The 14,775-nt window shown below is 33.9% G+C and overlaps 2 protein-coding genes across 2 annotated transcripts; both read right to left on the reverse strand.

Moving 5' to 3' along the window:
* Positions 1-449: 449 nt before the first annotated feature.
* Positions 450-6,467, reverse strand: LOC114338078 (uncharacterized). The gene is made up of 2 exons (XM_050651107.1): positions 6,037-6,467; positions 450-914 (listed from the first exon to the last, which is right to left on the reverse strand). Exons 1-2 carry the CDS (start codon positions 6,440-6,442, stop codon positions 487-489), a joined length of 834 nt encoding a protein of 277 aa, XP_050507064.1. The 5' UTR covers positions 6,443-6,467; the 3' UTR covers positions 450-486.
* Positions 6,468-8,962: 2,495 nt separating this feature from the next.
* LOC114338073 (uncharacterized) lies at positions 8,963-13,078 on the reverse strand. The gene is made up of 4 exons (XM_028288657.2): positions 12,691-13,078; positions 10,891-11,210; positions 10,543-10,770; positions 8,963-9,481 (listed from the first exon to the last, which is right to left on the reverse strand). The coding sequence occupies exons 1-4, from the start codon at positions 13,056-13,058 to the stop codon at positions 9,276-9,278; spliced, it is 1,122 nt and encodes a 373-aa protein (XP_028144458.2). The 5' UTR covers positions 13,059-13,078; the 3' UTR covers positions 8,963-9,275.
* Positions 13,079-14,775: the final 1,697 nt, after the last annotated feature.

Genomic DNA, 14,775 nt, shown 5'->3' on the forward strand with positions numbered 1-14,775 from the left:
GCAAAGACTGCCCTAGAGTGGAATCCCCAAGGAAAAAGAAAAAGAGGTCGCCCAGCACAAACTTGGAGAAGATCCATCATGGACGAGAGAAGAGGTCAAGGAAAGTCTTAGAATGAGGCAGGAGCGTCATTTGAAATTTTGATAGGGGGGGGGGCAAGAATTATAATATATACAATACATTTATATGCAAACATAATACAAAATTGATCTATTTTTTGTAAATTTCAGTAATTTTCAGGGTCAGGGGAGGCAAATGCCCCCCCTGCTCCTATCAAATGACGCCCCTGGAATGAGGTGAAGACCTTAGCTCAAAATAGAACCCGATGGCGCGTTTTCACTGAAGCTCTGTGCTCCACTTGGGAGTTCAAGAAAATATAATAGTAAATAGTAAACAAAGAGCATTGAGAAAGATAAGAAAGAAGGAATAAAAAAATAATAACAAAAAATAATACAATCGTAATTAATAAATTTATTTACTATAGTACATTAAATATAAAATTCTGGATGATGTCTTACATATTTATCAGATTCACTATATTCACTGAGCCCTCCATTGTCAAGTACTTTATGTTCAGAAAAAGTCTTATCGTTTCCTCCAAACTTAGCCTCTCCAAAATGCTTTTCATCTTTACTGACTTCATGAACACCAGATCCTTTATCGAAATGTACTCCCTTCTTCACCTCTTCCCCTTTAAATCCCCCATCGTGGTGTTCTCCTTTGAAAGCAGACTTTCCAGCTTCTCCGAAACCCCCAGATTTTCCTTCGAAAGCTTCACTGCCTGCTTCATCATGGGCTTCGTCGTAATATTCTTCAGTTTTTCCCGTTTCGTCGTTATGGTGAGAGGTCGAGAATCCTGTAACTTTATGGCCCTTTCGGTGACCTTGTTTAATAGCCTTTTCGTCTTCTGATTTAGCTAAAAATTGTATATAAGTTTAGTAAAATTTATTATGAAACTTACAACTAAAATTTTGAAAGAACTAGTAAATCATAAACATAAGAAGGTATTTATACAAAAAAAGAATAAAATAAGAAAATCTACGGTTTCGTTTTGATTCAAATCTGTCTACCACCATCCTCCGATAGTACTATTTCTAGGTCTACCTGTTGTCAAGGAGGCTCTGAGGAAAACAAATTTACACCAACACGACCGTAGTTTCTCGATATAAATTAAAACTATTTATATCGCAGTCAGTGGCGTAACTAACGCCAATGCAACCAATGCGGTGCATTGGGGCGCAGGCCGTAGGGGGGCGCAAAAAACTGATATTCTGGAAAAATTTTAGCAAAAAAATATGTTGAAGCAAATATAATGTTTAGCTTCCCGAAAATAAAAAATGTAAAAAAATATTCGTGGTATGTTATTCCGTTCACTCACTTCCGTTCAGACACAACAGAATGTTGGTGACTCTTTTGTTTACTATTATAGTTATCGTGTTTATGGCTTTCTCATCACAACTGCTTTTGTTTATTTATCGTTGTTAGCTACAAAGATATTCAGGTAAAATATTTTACGTGTCCCTGTCATGTGTCAGTCCTTGTTGTAAGATCGTACGGTTCAGTAGCTTTATTTGTTACATAAAAATACAAAACAAATTTTGTCGGTGTATTTGTTATACAATTGAAATAAGTGGACCGTTTATTTGTGCGTTTTAGTGGATTTAGTGTGAACAAAATGAACGGAAATAAAAGAAAAAGACCTAGTGGTGCTGAGTTCCGAAAAAGGAAAAAACAAGAAGATGAAAAAGTGAAAAAACTACCAAAGATTGACATGTTTTAAAAAACAGGATTTTGCTGATACTTCTAAAAGTCAATCAGGTGACGATGGTGTTGGTGAGAGTGAATGTGAGCGTGGGGACAAAATATCCACGATAGAAGAGATCGTCGCATTGCATTTTCTTGCCGATAACCAAAATTCAGAAGTCCACCAAAACGTGAGTAAGTCTGCTGATTTAAATATTACGTATTATACAGCTCCTTCTACATCAGCAACTGGCATAAGTAGTACAGTACAAGAAAATACTGATGACATAGGTATAATCTGCAATGTAGAGAATACAGACATAGCTTTTTTCTCAGAAGATATGAATAAAGATGAACTGAAATCTCGTATTTTGAACTCCGAACCATGTAGACCTCAAGGCCATTCCCTAAAGACATTCAAACAAATAGATCTTTTTCAAAAGACTATTATTTATTCGAAACAAAGACTGGTCAAAAAATTGAGCGTTTTTGGCTTTGCTACTCTCCGTCTTTAAATGGAGTGTATTGTGAACCATGTTGGTTGTTCGCTAACAGACTTGATAAAAACTTTAACAATGCATGGACTACGGGGAAGATCAATGATCGGAGAAATCTGTCAACAAACATTAAAGACCACGAATTGAGTAAGTGCCATATTAATGCATGTATCGCTTATGGAATGAGAAAAAAATAACAGAGATATCAAAATGCTTTTTTATGACAAAGAAGAAAAACTGGTTAAAGTAATAAAGAGAATTTTTGATGTTATCATAACAATATCAAGCTGTAATCTAGCTTTCAGAGGGCATCGGTCTGAAAGCATAAAAAATGTTCAAAGTGAGTCAGGATTGTTAGTCAAAGTCAAATGTGGGAGTCAAATTACTGTTATATTTCTTTGTATAATCTCTCTCTGAAAAGAAATGTCGTTGTTAGTTTCGTTGGCGGTTGGGAGGGGGGGGGGTGGAGAATAAGTCTGGGAATAGGGGCGCACGAGGAATACTTGCATTGGGGCGCAGGTCAGACTAGTTACGCCACTGATCGCAGTATGGCTAGAACGCCCTCTAACGGGGAATAAGTGAAATGAATTTCGACTCGATTCAAGTTCTCTGTTTAACCCAGGTATGACAATACCAAAAGGCACCGTTCGGAAAATATTCCAATTTACAGTTCAGAGTACCTGTATGAAACGAGTCTGTGTACTCTAATACAGATTATGGCATTAGTAAAATAAGAAAATCTACGGTTTCGTTTTGATTAAAATATGTCTCCCTCCATCCTCCGATAGTACTATTTCTAGGTCTACCTGTTGTCAAATAGGCTCTGAGCTCAAAAAAAGAATAGTTGGAAATTCCAGAAACACATATTATATCGTCCAACGTGATGGAGTCGAGAAGAGCTGGGCAAAAATTACAGATACAAAATTATTTACGACGAAATGTTGAATAGGGAGCTGCATTGAATACTGTTCAATATAGAATCAAATAATATCAAAAAGCCATAATACGAGTAGACCAACAAAAATTTAAGTAAATACCTATTATAGGAAGGGTACAACAAGGATGTTTAGTATCCCCTCTACTTTTTAATATGTGCCTAGAAGAAATGTTTAAAGAGACCAGAAGACAATCAATGCAGGCATATCAATTAACGGAACATTAGTTGTTAATAATCTCAAATATGCAGATGATACAATACTCCTTGCGGAAAGCAGAGAAGATCTGCAAATTTTGGTTGTGCCCATTCAGGGAACACAAAATTTTACGAAAACCTCCACAAAAATAAAGGAAGGATGTAAATTTGGAAATAGGTAGTTGAAATTGTCTATTATTATATGAGAAAAAGTTTACAATTCTACATCCCCTCCATTTTACAAAAATTGGGAAATGCGGGGTGAAAAATATTTTCTCGTGAGTGAAAAAATATACGTTCAAAATAGGCCCGGAATTGGATAAAATGGCTAATTCTAAGCAACTTTTGTTCTATAGAGTTTTTTCACTAAGTCAATACTTTTCGAGTTATTTGCGAGTGAATATGTTCATTTTTAACAAAGAAAAACATGTTTATGGACGGTTTTTCGCAGATAACTCAAAAAGTAAGTACTCTAGCGAAAAAAATATTCTTAGTGAAAATATAGCTTATAAAAAATTTAAAAAAATGGTGTACGCGTGAGGTCTGCAGACCCAGTATAAGCAGAGTTGTAGCTAATGAAAAGTAGCTTCTTCTTCGTCAAATTCCAAATCGAATATTTCAATGTGAAATAACCAAAAAAACAGAGCACTTTTCGGGGAAAATTCATTACAACTATTTTAAAGTGTTTAAAAAAAGATTTATTTTTGTTTTAAAAAAAAATTTATAACATTAAAAATAAGCGAGTTACGCTCAAAACATTGTTGGTCCCTTTTATTTTTTTGGTACAAAAATCGCGAAAATCACCCCCTAATTAGCTTCCTAAATAAAATTAATCGTAACCGCTTCACAAGTTAATTTACTTATGTATTGTTTATACTATCTATAAGTTTCATTGGTTCAAAGTGCTCAGTTTTGAAAAAAAAGGGTTTAAAATAAAACCTTTTTTTAATTTTGAAAAAAAATGGAATTGTTGGAAAATTGGAAAAATCTTAAAGAGTAATAAAATGTACATTTTGCTTTTCTGAATATTTTTCCTTTTCTGTTTTCTTGTTATACTAAAATTGAATATGCTGTGGCTGTTCAAAATTTGCCTAAACTCGTGATTAGTTACTCGTTCAAGCCATTTTAACTACAGCTTTTTCAAAAATAAGCACTTTGAACCGATGAAACTTACAGATCATATAAATAATACATAAGCAAAGTAACTTGTGAAGTGGTAATGATAAAATTTATTTGTGATGCTAATTAGGGGGTGATTTTCGCGATTTTTTTACCAAAAAATAAAAGGGACCAACAATATTTTGAGCGTAAGTAACTCACTTACTTTTAATGTAACAAGTTTTTTAAAAAACAAAAATAATCCTTTTTTAAACACTTTAAAAAAGTTGAAATGAATTTCCCCGAAAAGTGCTCCGTTTTTGGGTTATTTCACATTGAAATATTCGATTTGGAATTTAATGAAGAAGAACCTACTTTTCATTAGCTACAAATCTGCTTCTGCTGGGTCTACAGACCTCAAGCATACACCATTTTCTTCAGTTTTTCATAAGCTATATTTTTGCTAAGAGTATTTTTTTCGCTGAAATACTTACTTTTTGAGTTATGAACATTAAAATGAACATATTCACTTACAAATAACTCGAAAAGTATTGACTTAGGGAAAAAACTCTATAGAACAAAAGTTGCTTAGAATTAGTAATTTTATCCAATTCCGGACATTTTGAATGTATATTTTTCACCTTCGAGAGGGGGTATTCCCATCTATTTTTGAAAAATGGAGGGGATGTAGAATTGTAAACTTTTTCTTATATAATAATAGACAATTTCAACTACCTATTCCCAAATTTTCATCCTTACTTTATTTTTTTGGGGTCAGATTGTTCTTTGATCGGGCTATTGATAGCACTCTCAGTACTGCGAGAGGCATGGAATGAATATGAATACAAAAATAAAAAATCATGATTGTCAGTAGAACAAGATTTAAATACGTTAACGGAAAAGTTTTAGAGAAAGTACCCAGATAAATGAATAATAAATGAACAATGAGTCCGCAGCATTGAAATAAAACGAAGAATGAAGATGGCCTGAAGCGCTTTCAATAAGATGAAAGCAGTATTATGTAATGGAAAACTGGGAATACAAATTAGAACTAGAGTATTTTGATGCTATAAAAACAGCAATATAACTCTTCAGAACAGCTGCAAACTTAGTAAAATGGGCCGTGATTATCGACAATCTCCTTAAAGAATGAAACACACAAAGAAGAAGATAGAATCAACCAGAAAATGAAATGTATAAACCCATAAAAATAAATAAAAAACGTACTAGACAAAGACAGCTAAAAAACTAGATATAAACATATAAATTAAATAAAGAGAGCAGAGAAAAGAATATAATATAAGAGGGATATAAAGAAAAAAAAACAATATGTAAACATTTTTAAAAAAATATAATATGTTTATAAGAAAGAAGAAGGAACCTATATACAGGAATGAGTAATAAAGGATTATAGAATAAACCAATAATAGTAGGTACTTGATAAAAAAATATTAAAAACAAGAAGAAAAATTCTTTTCTCCATTCTCGCTATTCGAAAAATAATCCACTAATAAGTCATGAGTTTCAACTGTTTATTGATTTACTGAATATAAAAAATTTTGATTTACCTTCATTTCCAAAATGATGTCCTCCATAGTACTCTTTCCCATCGTTGTGTTCCTTCTTTACGCCATCGCTGTCAAAATAATACTCAGATTCACCTTTCAAACCCTTCAAAGCACCTTCTCCTTTGTAAACACCGGAATCTCCGTGTTTAATATCTTCTCCAGCTACACCATGCTGCGCAACGAACTGGTTTCCACTCAAACCTTTACTTCCCTTACTGAAGCTGTCTTCACCAACAGATGAACCGCCAAAATGTGGTTTGAAGAGGCCTTTAAACTGATAATCGTTTAGATACTTGGGATGGTAGTTGCTGTGTGAATCGAAATCAAAAGGACCAAATCCGGAAACCGAATTGGCCACCACTGAGATAATAGTAACAGATATTATTATTCGAGTCATTGTTGACATCTTTACTGGTAACTGGAGTGTGACATTTAAGGATTATACTATTTATATTAATGAAATATGGATTTGGTTGAGTAAGTATGATTTATTGCTAGTAATAATTGGTTCTTTGCGGGTTGGAGTGGAGACAACCTTCAAAAATTGTTAAGGTTGAGGTTAGGGAAAGGCGATGATTTTCAGTATTGTAATGATTCATAACAGCAAAGAAATTATACTTAGTTTACGTAAGTTACCTACCGTTTCCTTTTTAATAATATAATAATTTTTTATAAAAATTATTTGATTTATCGGCAAATTATTTAATAATAATAAATTTAATAAAGCAATACAATGATAAGATTCAAATTATATGGGAAATATAGAAGTTTTTTTTCCTTCGTAAAGATGTGATCAAAATATGATATTCGAGAGAGATAGAGAGAAACATAATTGTGCCTAGAAATTTAGTCTGGAACACTGTATTGATCGGAAGGTCTTTACTACTCTTATTTCAATTTAAAAAGAAGTTGGGGTGCTTTTCATCTCATCACCAGCATTGGTACTACAGTACTATAGTAGCACCTGGACCTTCCCCGGTCAATTTCGCCAGTCAAAATTATCCGTTACCAACCGTTGCCAATTTTCTGCACCCATTTTTCTATGATCTTCCTTTACATCATCATTAGATCTTAATTTTGGCCTACCTCTTCGTCTACTTTACACCGTCTGTGACATAAGGATTTGTTTAGGACTGTTATTCTGCTGCGATCTTGCTATGTAGATGTCCTGCCCATGGTAGTATTCCTATTTTTATGAGAGATATCACATATTTACCACCAGATATTGGTTTGTATTTGTAGTATATCTATTTGTACTCCCTCCCAAAATATCGTGTTCACAGATACAACCGAATATTGCTCTCAGCATTCTTCGTTTAAATACGAGCAAGATGTTTTCATGTGTCTTGGAGGTGGTTCATTTTTTCGGTCTGTATGTCAGTAATGGCAGTATAAGGGTTTTGTATATTGTTATTTTTATTTTTTGGCTTAATTTTCTACTTTTCATATGTTATCATCCAAAAATAGCACTTTTTTGCTAGAGTTATTCTCTGTTAGATTTCTGCCGCTATGGAGTTGTCATTGGTCATAGGGCACTGTCGGGCAGCTTAAGTATATGATTTTGTCCATCACTTTTGAGGTAGATTATTAACAGTGAATTGGGAACCGATTTTTCTGGTTCTGTCGTTGAGTATTGGTGCCATCATCTTGGTTTTTTTTTTATTTATTTGGAGGCCCATAATTTTGTAGGCATTTGAGAAAGTATAGTGAACATTTCATCTAGCCTGCCTAATGTGCTAGCAATTAGATCTAGATTATCTGCTTAGGCCATCATTTGTAAGGATTTGATAAAGATATTTCCTCTGTTGACTATTCTGGCATATCTGGCTGCCTTTTTCTACATGTGTTTCAAAAATGCTTCTGATTGTTCACCCTGTATTTCTACTTTGGAAACAACGTTACGCATTGTAGCCCTTACCAGCAGTATTAGTTTATAGGGAATGTAGAATTCTTCCACAGCTTCATTCAATTTAAGGTCAATGTTTGATCATTGTGGGTGTAGAGAACGAAACAGGTTTTCTCGGTGGATCTTATGTGAGATGGAAGTAGAAAAGAAAAAACGGGTGATAACATGATGATACGAATTTTTTCAACTGCAAAAGTGGTTAGAAGAAAATTTTTACGTAATCTATCTCCCAACACTGTCATCGTAATAGACGAGGAACCTTATTATAATATTCAAGAGCACAAAGCACCAGCATCTGAATCAACAATGAGTAAAATGATGGATTGGCTAAAGCCATTCCTTTTCCTGTTAATGTGCTCTGCGGAAATATGTAAATTTTTTTGTTGATTTCACTATTAGAAACAACGGACATAGTATATTAAGGCTTCCACTATATCATTTAGATTTAAACCTGATAGAGCATATTTGGACAGCACTGTCGGATGAGTTCTTTGAAATATTTTCTGTAGAAGAGAGGAAAAAATTTCATTTTTCAGTGGAAAGGATTTCATTTCAAAGGAGCCATTATTTAATTCTGCCATAGAATCATGTATTATTAATTTATGTGAATATTCTGATGACGTAGGTGTATTTTCAGGCTCAGACATTGATGACAGTGATGAGGATTTGATTTAATTCCAAATTCTATGGTTTATTTGTTTGCTTCTAGCTTGTTTGGATTATTTCTATAGCATAAAGGGATTATATTAACTGAATATTAATAAATAACCATTTCACTTATTGCTATCCTGGTACTACTAATCTATTGCTATCCTGGTACTACTAATCTATTGCTATCCTGGTACTACTAATCTATTGCTATTCTTGTACTAATTGGTTATTTTAATTTTTCGTAACAAACTCTTGAACTCAGGATAGTCCGGTGGCTGAAATACTTACGCTGTATTACTTATATTTCGTTTGTTATGTTTTCTATAATCAAATAATGGAACAGGAATTGCCCAATAATGAAGTCAAGTATAAAAATGCATAATTTATTTCGTGCTTAATATATAGATATATAAAGATAAAATATTACAATAGATTAAGTGCTGTTAAATAATAGGTAAGTGTAAGTATCACATGGCATTTCATAAACCGGTAAGCGTACAAAGACCATCAAATGTAATAAAACAGTTTTATATTATATAAGAGCAAAAGGCTTATATCTTTTTTACTATTTACAGGCAAGTATTCATTGAATACTGAGATCTTTAGTATACTGTTTTTGCTCTTTACTCGTAAAATAAAATATAAAAACTGCTTCACTATTTTTTTCAAAACTTTAAATTGTCTAGTAGTATCCACCATATTCCGGGTAATTCTTGTAGAATCTGCTATTTTCATGGTGTCCTGTCAAGCCATGTTCTCCAAATCCTTTGTTAAGTCCATACGCCTGTTCGTTTTGGGCATATTTGTTTCCACCGAATTTTCCATGGTTTCCTTGAGTCTTATCTTGGAAGTACTCGTTGCCGTAATGGCCTTCTTTAGTTGCTTCACCTATGGATAACAAAAAAAAAATAAGTAGAAAAAGATTTAAATGACCAGCTTGTTCAAATAATGCATGAAGACAATGTTGTATAAATATGGAAAACGTTCAGATAATATCTCACAAATAAAGATAATATATAAAGATATAAAGATTTAAGAATAATATATAGAGATATAAAGAAAATATCTCACAAATGCAAAAAACGTGCTAAAAATAATCAAAGCCAAAAAATTACAACGAATGACCAAAGAAGTACGGGAATTGGTGGAGCAGAGAAGACAACAGAGGAGGAACAGGGAGGAACACAAGAAAAAAACAGAAATTAATAAAACAAAAGATAAAGATCACGAAAGAAAAGTGGATGAATGATAAAATGCATTGAAATATAAGACTTTGCCCTAATAACATCCTGTCAGATATGTTGAAACTATGTAGATGATGAAGAAAATATTAAAATATTGGTTAAGGTTTTCATTTATATGTACTCAACTGGTCAAATTCCAGAAGACTGGTTGAGGTCTGAATTCATAACTGTACCAAATAAACCACGTAAACTGTAGCGATTATAGACCTTTAAATCTTATAAGTCACACTTTGAAGTTATTCTTACGTATCATCCACAGTAGAATAAGGAAACAAGTGAAGTGAAGAAGATCAAGATGAAGCGCAGTTTGGATTTGGAGATCGATTGGAAACTAGAAACTCTTTGCACTGAATGTTTTGTTTAACGGAAATGTTTAGATTAACGGAAATCTGCTGGTTGCAGTTTTTATTGACCAGGAAAAGGCATTTGTTACAGTACATCATCACAAGTTAATATTGACTGGATAAGGCACGGCAAGAAGAAGAGGCTAACTGAGACTGGGACAATTTATTTCCATTACAGAGGACTCATTTGAAATCTTTCAAATCTGCATTGGGATTTCAACTCTGCGGAACTTATACGTGATAGTTTCTGATGTTCAAAAAATGCATTATAGTATGTTTCATTTAGAAAAACCTTAGAAAATTATGATTAAAACTTATTATCAGGCTATTTTGCCTAAAGACGATATTTTTTCATGCCCACCTGATTTAAATCTTCCATCATTGAAACCTCCTTTGAAAGCTTCTCCACCTCCTTCGCCGAATTTTCCGAATTTACCATTGAAAGCATAATTGCCGCCTTCATCATGATCTTGATCATAGAACTCCTCAGTTTTACCCGTTTCGTCTAAGTGATGAGACTTCTTAAAACCTTTAACGTTATGTCCTTTGTTATGATTTGCGTTTAATGTTCTTTCGTTGCCGTGTTTTCCTTAAAAATAAAAGAATTTGCACCTTTTTGTAATAAAAATAACATATAAAGCAAAGTGTACAAATTTCCAAAGAAAATTAGCTATTGGTTTTAAATTAGTAGAAGAAAAAGTAAAAATACCTTCAGTATCAAAATGTTCTGCACCATAAAAGTTCTTTCCTTCATGGTGTCCTCTCTTAAGTCCATCAGAATCTATGAAATGGGCTGAATCTCCCTTGACGTCCTTAAGAGCTACTTCTCCTGCGCTGTATCCAGCATCTCCGTGGTTCAAGGATTCCCCGTTATGTCCATTCACGTGATTGTAATGTTCTCCTACGACGTTTTGTTTTCCATCACTGTAGATTCCTTTGTCTACTTGGGAAATACCGTAAGGTCCATGGTGAGCAAGTACTCCTGGTCCGTAGGGAGTGATATGAGGATAGCCTATGCCTGGACCATATCTGAATGAAGAGATATTATTCACAAATACATGTTTCAATCAAATTAAAATATACCTACCCTAATGTCATACTATAAAATATTTTAAATTTTACAAATATTTTAGATTTGGACTCATAGTACAAAAAGTAAATGTCTAAAGATCTGAATAAACGAATATTAAAACACGGCTAGAGGTTTGCAGGATAATACGAAGGATAAAAGTACACAGTATGTAGACCAGTGGTCACATATGGATGTGAAACTTGGACCCTCTCAACCGCTGCTGAACATCAACTGAAAATATTTGAGCGCAAAATACTAAGGAAGATATTTGCACCAATCCAGTGCAGCGATGGTTCGTGGAGAATTAAAATGAACCACGAGCTGGGTGAACTAGTGCAGAGTACAGATATTGTTGGATTTGTAAAGTCTCAAAGACTGAACTGGCTTGGTCACTTAGAAAGAACGCCAGATAATCGACCTGCAAAAGTAATCCAGAGATGGAAGCCACAAGGAAATAAAACAAGAGGAAGGCCCCGTAAGAGATGGATAGACGACGTTAAGGAGGATCTTAAAGCCATGAACATGAGGCAATGGCGAAGAAAAGTATTCAATAGGGCAGAATGGAAGAACATTGTTAAGCAGGCCAAGACTCACAAAGAGTTTTAGCTCCTTTGAAGAAGAAGAAGTCAATAGAATGTAGAGGGAAAAAATTGCATAACATTGTAAGCATTGTAAGGTTTGGAAGATGATATATCCAAAATTAAATCAATAAAGATTAAAAAGAAAGGTTTAACTGTCTTTATAAATTCAACAGAGTACAAAATAGCAGTAAAAGTAAGAGAATTTTATGTTAAGAAAACATGGAAATTATTTCGTGAACATATAACCCAGACAATAGAAGAATATAGTGTCTAAAATAGAAGTCAAATTTTTCAACTTAATAAAATATAAAATAATATTAAATCAAAAACTTTATTGGGACCATTTGCTGGTTACATCTCCGTGGCTTCTAAAATGTAAGCCAATCGGATCCTGGAGCTAGGAAGATGAGGGAATTCTATAATTTGCAATTCACTTCCCATCTGTCCAGTGCGGAAAAATTCCAACAATAATGGAACCCTACATACTCAGATGGGAGTAATACTAATAGAAATAAAAATGAATAACTATTTTTACCTCATTGCAATACGAAACCAAAGCTTTGCAAATCTTTGGAGTGAAGGCTGATACGATCAATCGCTTAGAGGTGTTTGAGATGTGGTTGCATAGAAGAATGCACCGAATACCCTGGATAGTAAAACAGACCACGAAGTGGTCTTCGAAAGAAGAAGAAGCAGAAGAAAAAGGATAAATAATAAAGTATTACTGAGAACACGATCGGGCAAAGTATCAACGTTCATTTTTCTTTTAAAAAATAAAAATTAGTAAACAACGGCTAACACTGATATACATTAATGTATTGTATATGTATAAGGATGATATAACTGTTTTACGAACCCATAACCTATTCCTTTGCTAATTCCAACAGGAGCCCCAACAAACGGTTTGTATCCATATCCTCCGTATCCTCCATATCCTCCATATCCCAATTTTCCATATCCAGCCGGGTAGCCCAAGCCTCCTGCACCTCCATATTTGAGTCCTATTGGTCCAGGAACCTCACCCTCATATTCAACAACTTTTGGAACTATTGTATCCTGGTAAGGGTACTTCTTGTAGCCAAGACCATAGGGATAGCCTACGTCAGGGTCGTATTCGTGGGTGCTGTAACGGCTGTAGCCATATGGACCTACATCTGTTTCGTAGAATTTGGCTTGGGATTGCAGGATGCAGAGGAAGATTAAAGTACACTTTGCTATGAACATTTTGATTGTGAATGATTTTGATTATTCGACAGTGTGTATTTATATTATTAATAAAGACGCGCTTGAATGAATTTTTGGATTGGAAAAATAGGTATACAAGGATATTCTCAAATATAGCGGATACAACGTGAATTTTTTTTGTTCGTGTTTTTGTCTCTATAGGTAGCTGTCTGTCTATTTCTGTCTCTTTATTCATTATATCACTTGCCATAGTAAAAGTCATTATATGTATATGTTTATTTCTAAAAATAGTTTTTTAAATACTGTAGATTTTAAAAAAAAAATAAAAAATAATGTCGAAAATGTTATTAAAAAATATATTCTTCTCCAAGTGCCCTCTCCGCGATGGAGGTCGGCAATCATCATAGCTATTTGGGCTTTAGACAAGACTGCTCTGAAAAGTTTATTTCATGACGTCTTTCCATGTTTCTTTTCTGCATATTCAGTTAGGCAAGTTGTACCTCTCTCAACGTTTAATATGTCCGAGATATTCCAATCCTCTTGTTTTGATTGTATTTAAGATATCCATTTTTTTATTTATCCTCCTCAAAACCTCTTTGTTTGTGACGTGTTCTGTCCACGATATTTTCAGAATTCTTCAATACACCCACAACTCGAATGATTCCAATTTTGTTACTGCTATCGCCTTCAACGTCCAAGCTTCCATTAGCTAAAACAAAGTCGAGAAAACGTAGCACCTTGCCAATCTAACTCTTAGCTCCAACCTCAAATCTCTTGTGCAGAGCACTTTTCTCATTTTGTTATAGTTTGTTCTAGCCTTTTCTATTCTGATTTTGATTTTCTGGAAGAAATCATTTGTGAACTTAATCATTGTTCCAAGATATGCATATTTGTCCACATGTTCGGCATTAGTTTCGTTTATTAGAAAATTCTCGTTATTTGTTTGATTTTCGATATTATCGTAAATTTTGTCTTCTTGACGTTCATTGTTAGACCGTTTTCTTTTCAATACTTTGCTATTCTGGTCATCAGTCTCTGAAGATCTTCAATATTTTCGGCTAAGATGACGGCGTCATCCGTATATCTAATGTTGTTAAAGGGAACTCCATTTACCTTTATTCCAGCAGTTTCACCCTCAAGAGCATTTTTCAGGATCTGCTCCGAGTGAGCATTCTAAATAATTGGCGACAAACACCCTGTCTCTTCCACTTATAATTTCAATTTCCTCTAATAGCTGTTTGTTAACAACTACATTTTTACTCGCTGCTTATAGTATAAGTTTGACATGATTCTGAGATTTGACATTTGAGTGACATGATCCTGAGACCTTCTTTGATTTCAGGACATTCGTCTTCATTTATTCACGTCGTACTTTATCGAATGCTTTATTATAGTCAGTAAAACACGCGTATATATATTTTGATTGACATCCAGGCATCTTTGTATCATTATACATATTAAGAAAAAGCTTTACGCGTTCGTAAGCATTTGTGAAGCCCAAATAGTGTATTATTAATGTCCAGTTTATGATTCGGTTATGGATGACTTTTAGTAGCAACTTTAGTATATGGGACATCAAGCTAATGGTGCGGTAATCGCCGCATTCTCTTGTGTTTTTAGTTTTGGGGAGACCAATAAAGATCGACATTGATCAGCCTTTGGCTAATACGCCTGAGCTATAAATTTGGTTCAAGAGTATCACTAAAACATCAATATGCTGCTCACCTATAGTTGTTACTAATTCGATATGCGTGTA

This window comes from Diabrotica virgifera, chromosome 5 (assembly GCF_917563875.1).
Source record: "Diabrotica virgifera virgifera chromosome 5, PGI_DIABVI_V3a".
NCBI classification, from domain to species: Eukaryota; Metazoa; Arthropoda; class Insecta; order Coleoptera; family Chrysomelidae; genus Diabrotica; species Diabrotica virgifera.

Excerpts from the sequence above, each read along its gene's own strand:
- LOC114338078 (XM_050651107.1), bottom strand. The coding sequence starts at position 6,442 with ATGTCAACAATGACTCGAATAATAATATCTGTTACTATTATCTCAGTG. Across the intron at positions 915-6,036 it reads ACATCATTTTGGAAATGAAG|CTAAATCAGAAGACGAAAAG; the intron begins GTAAATCAAAAT and ends TACAATTTTTAG.
- LOC114338073 (XM_028288657.2), bottom strand. The coding sequence starts at position 13,058 with ATGTTCATAGCAAAGTGTACTTTAATCTTCCTCTGCATCCTGCAATCC. Across the intron at positions 11,211-12,690 it reads AGCAAAGGAATAGGTTATGG|ATATGGTCCAGGCATAGGCT; the intron begins GTTCGTAAAACA and ends CTCTTCATTCAG. Across the intron at positions 10,771-10,890 it reads AGAACATTTTGATACTGAAG|GAAAACACGGCAACGAAAGA; the intron begins GTATTTTTACTT and ends TTTATTTTTAAG.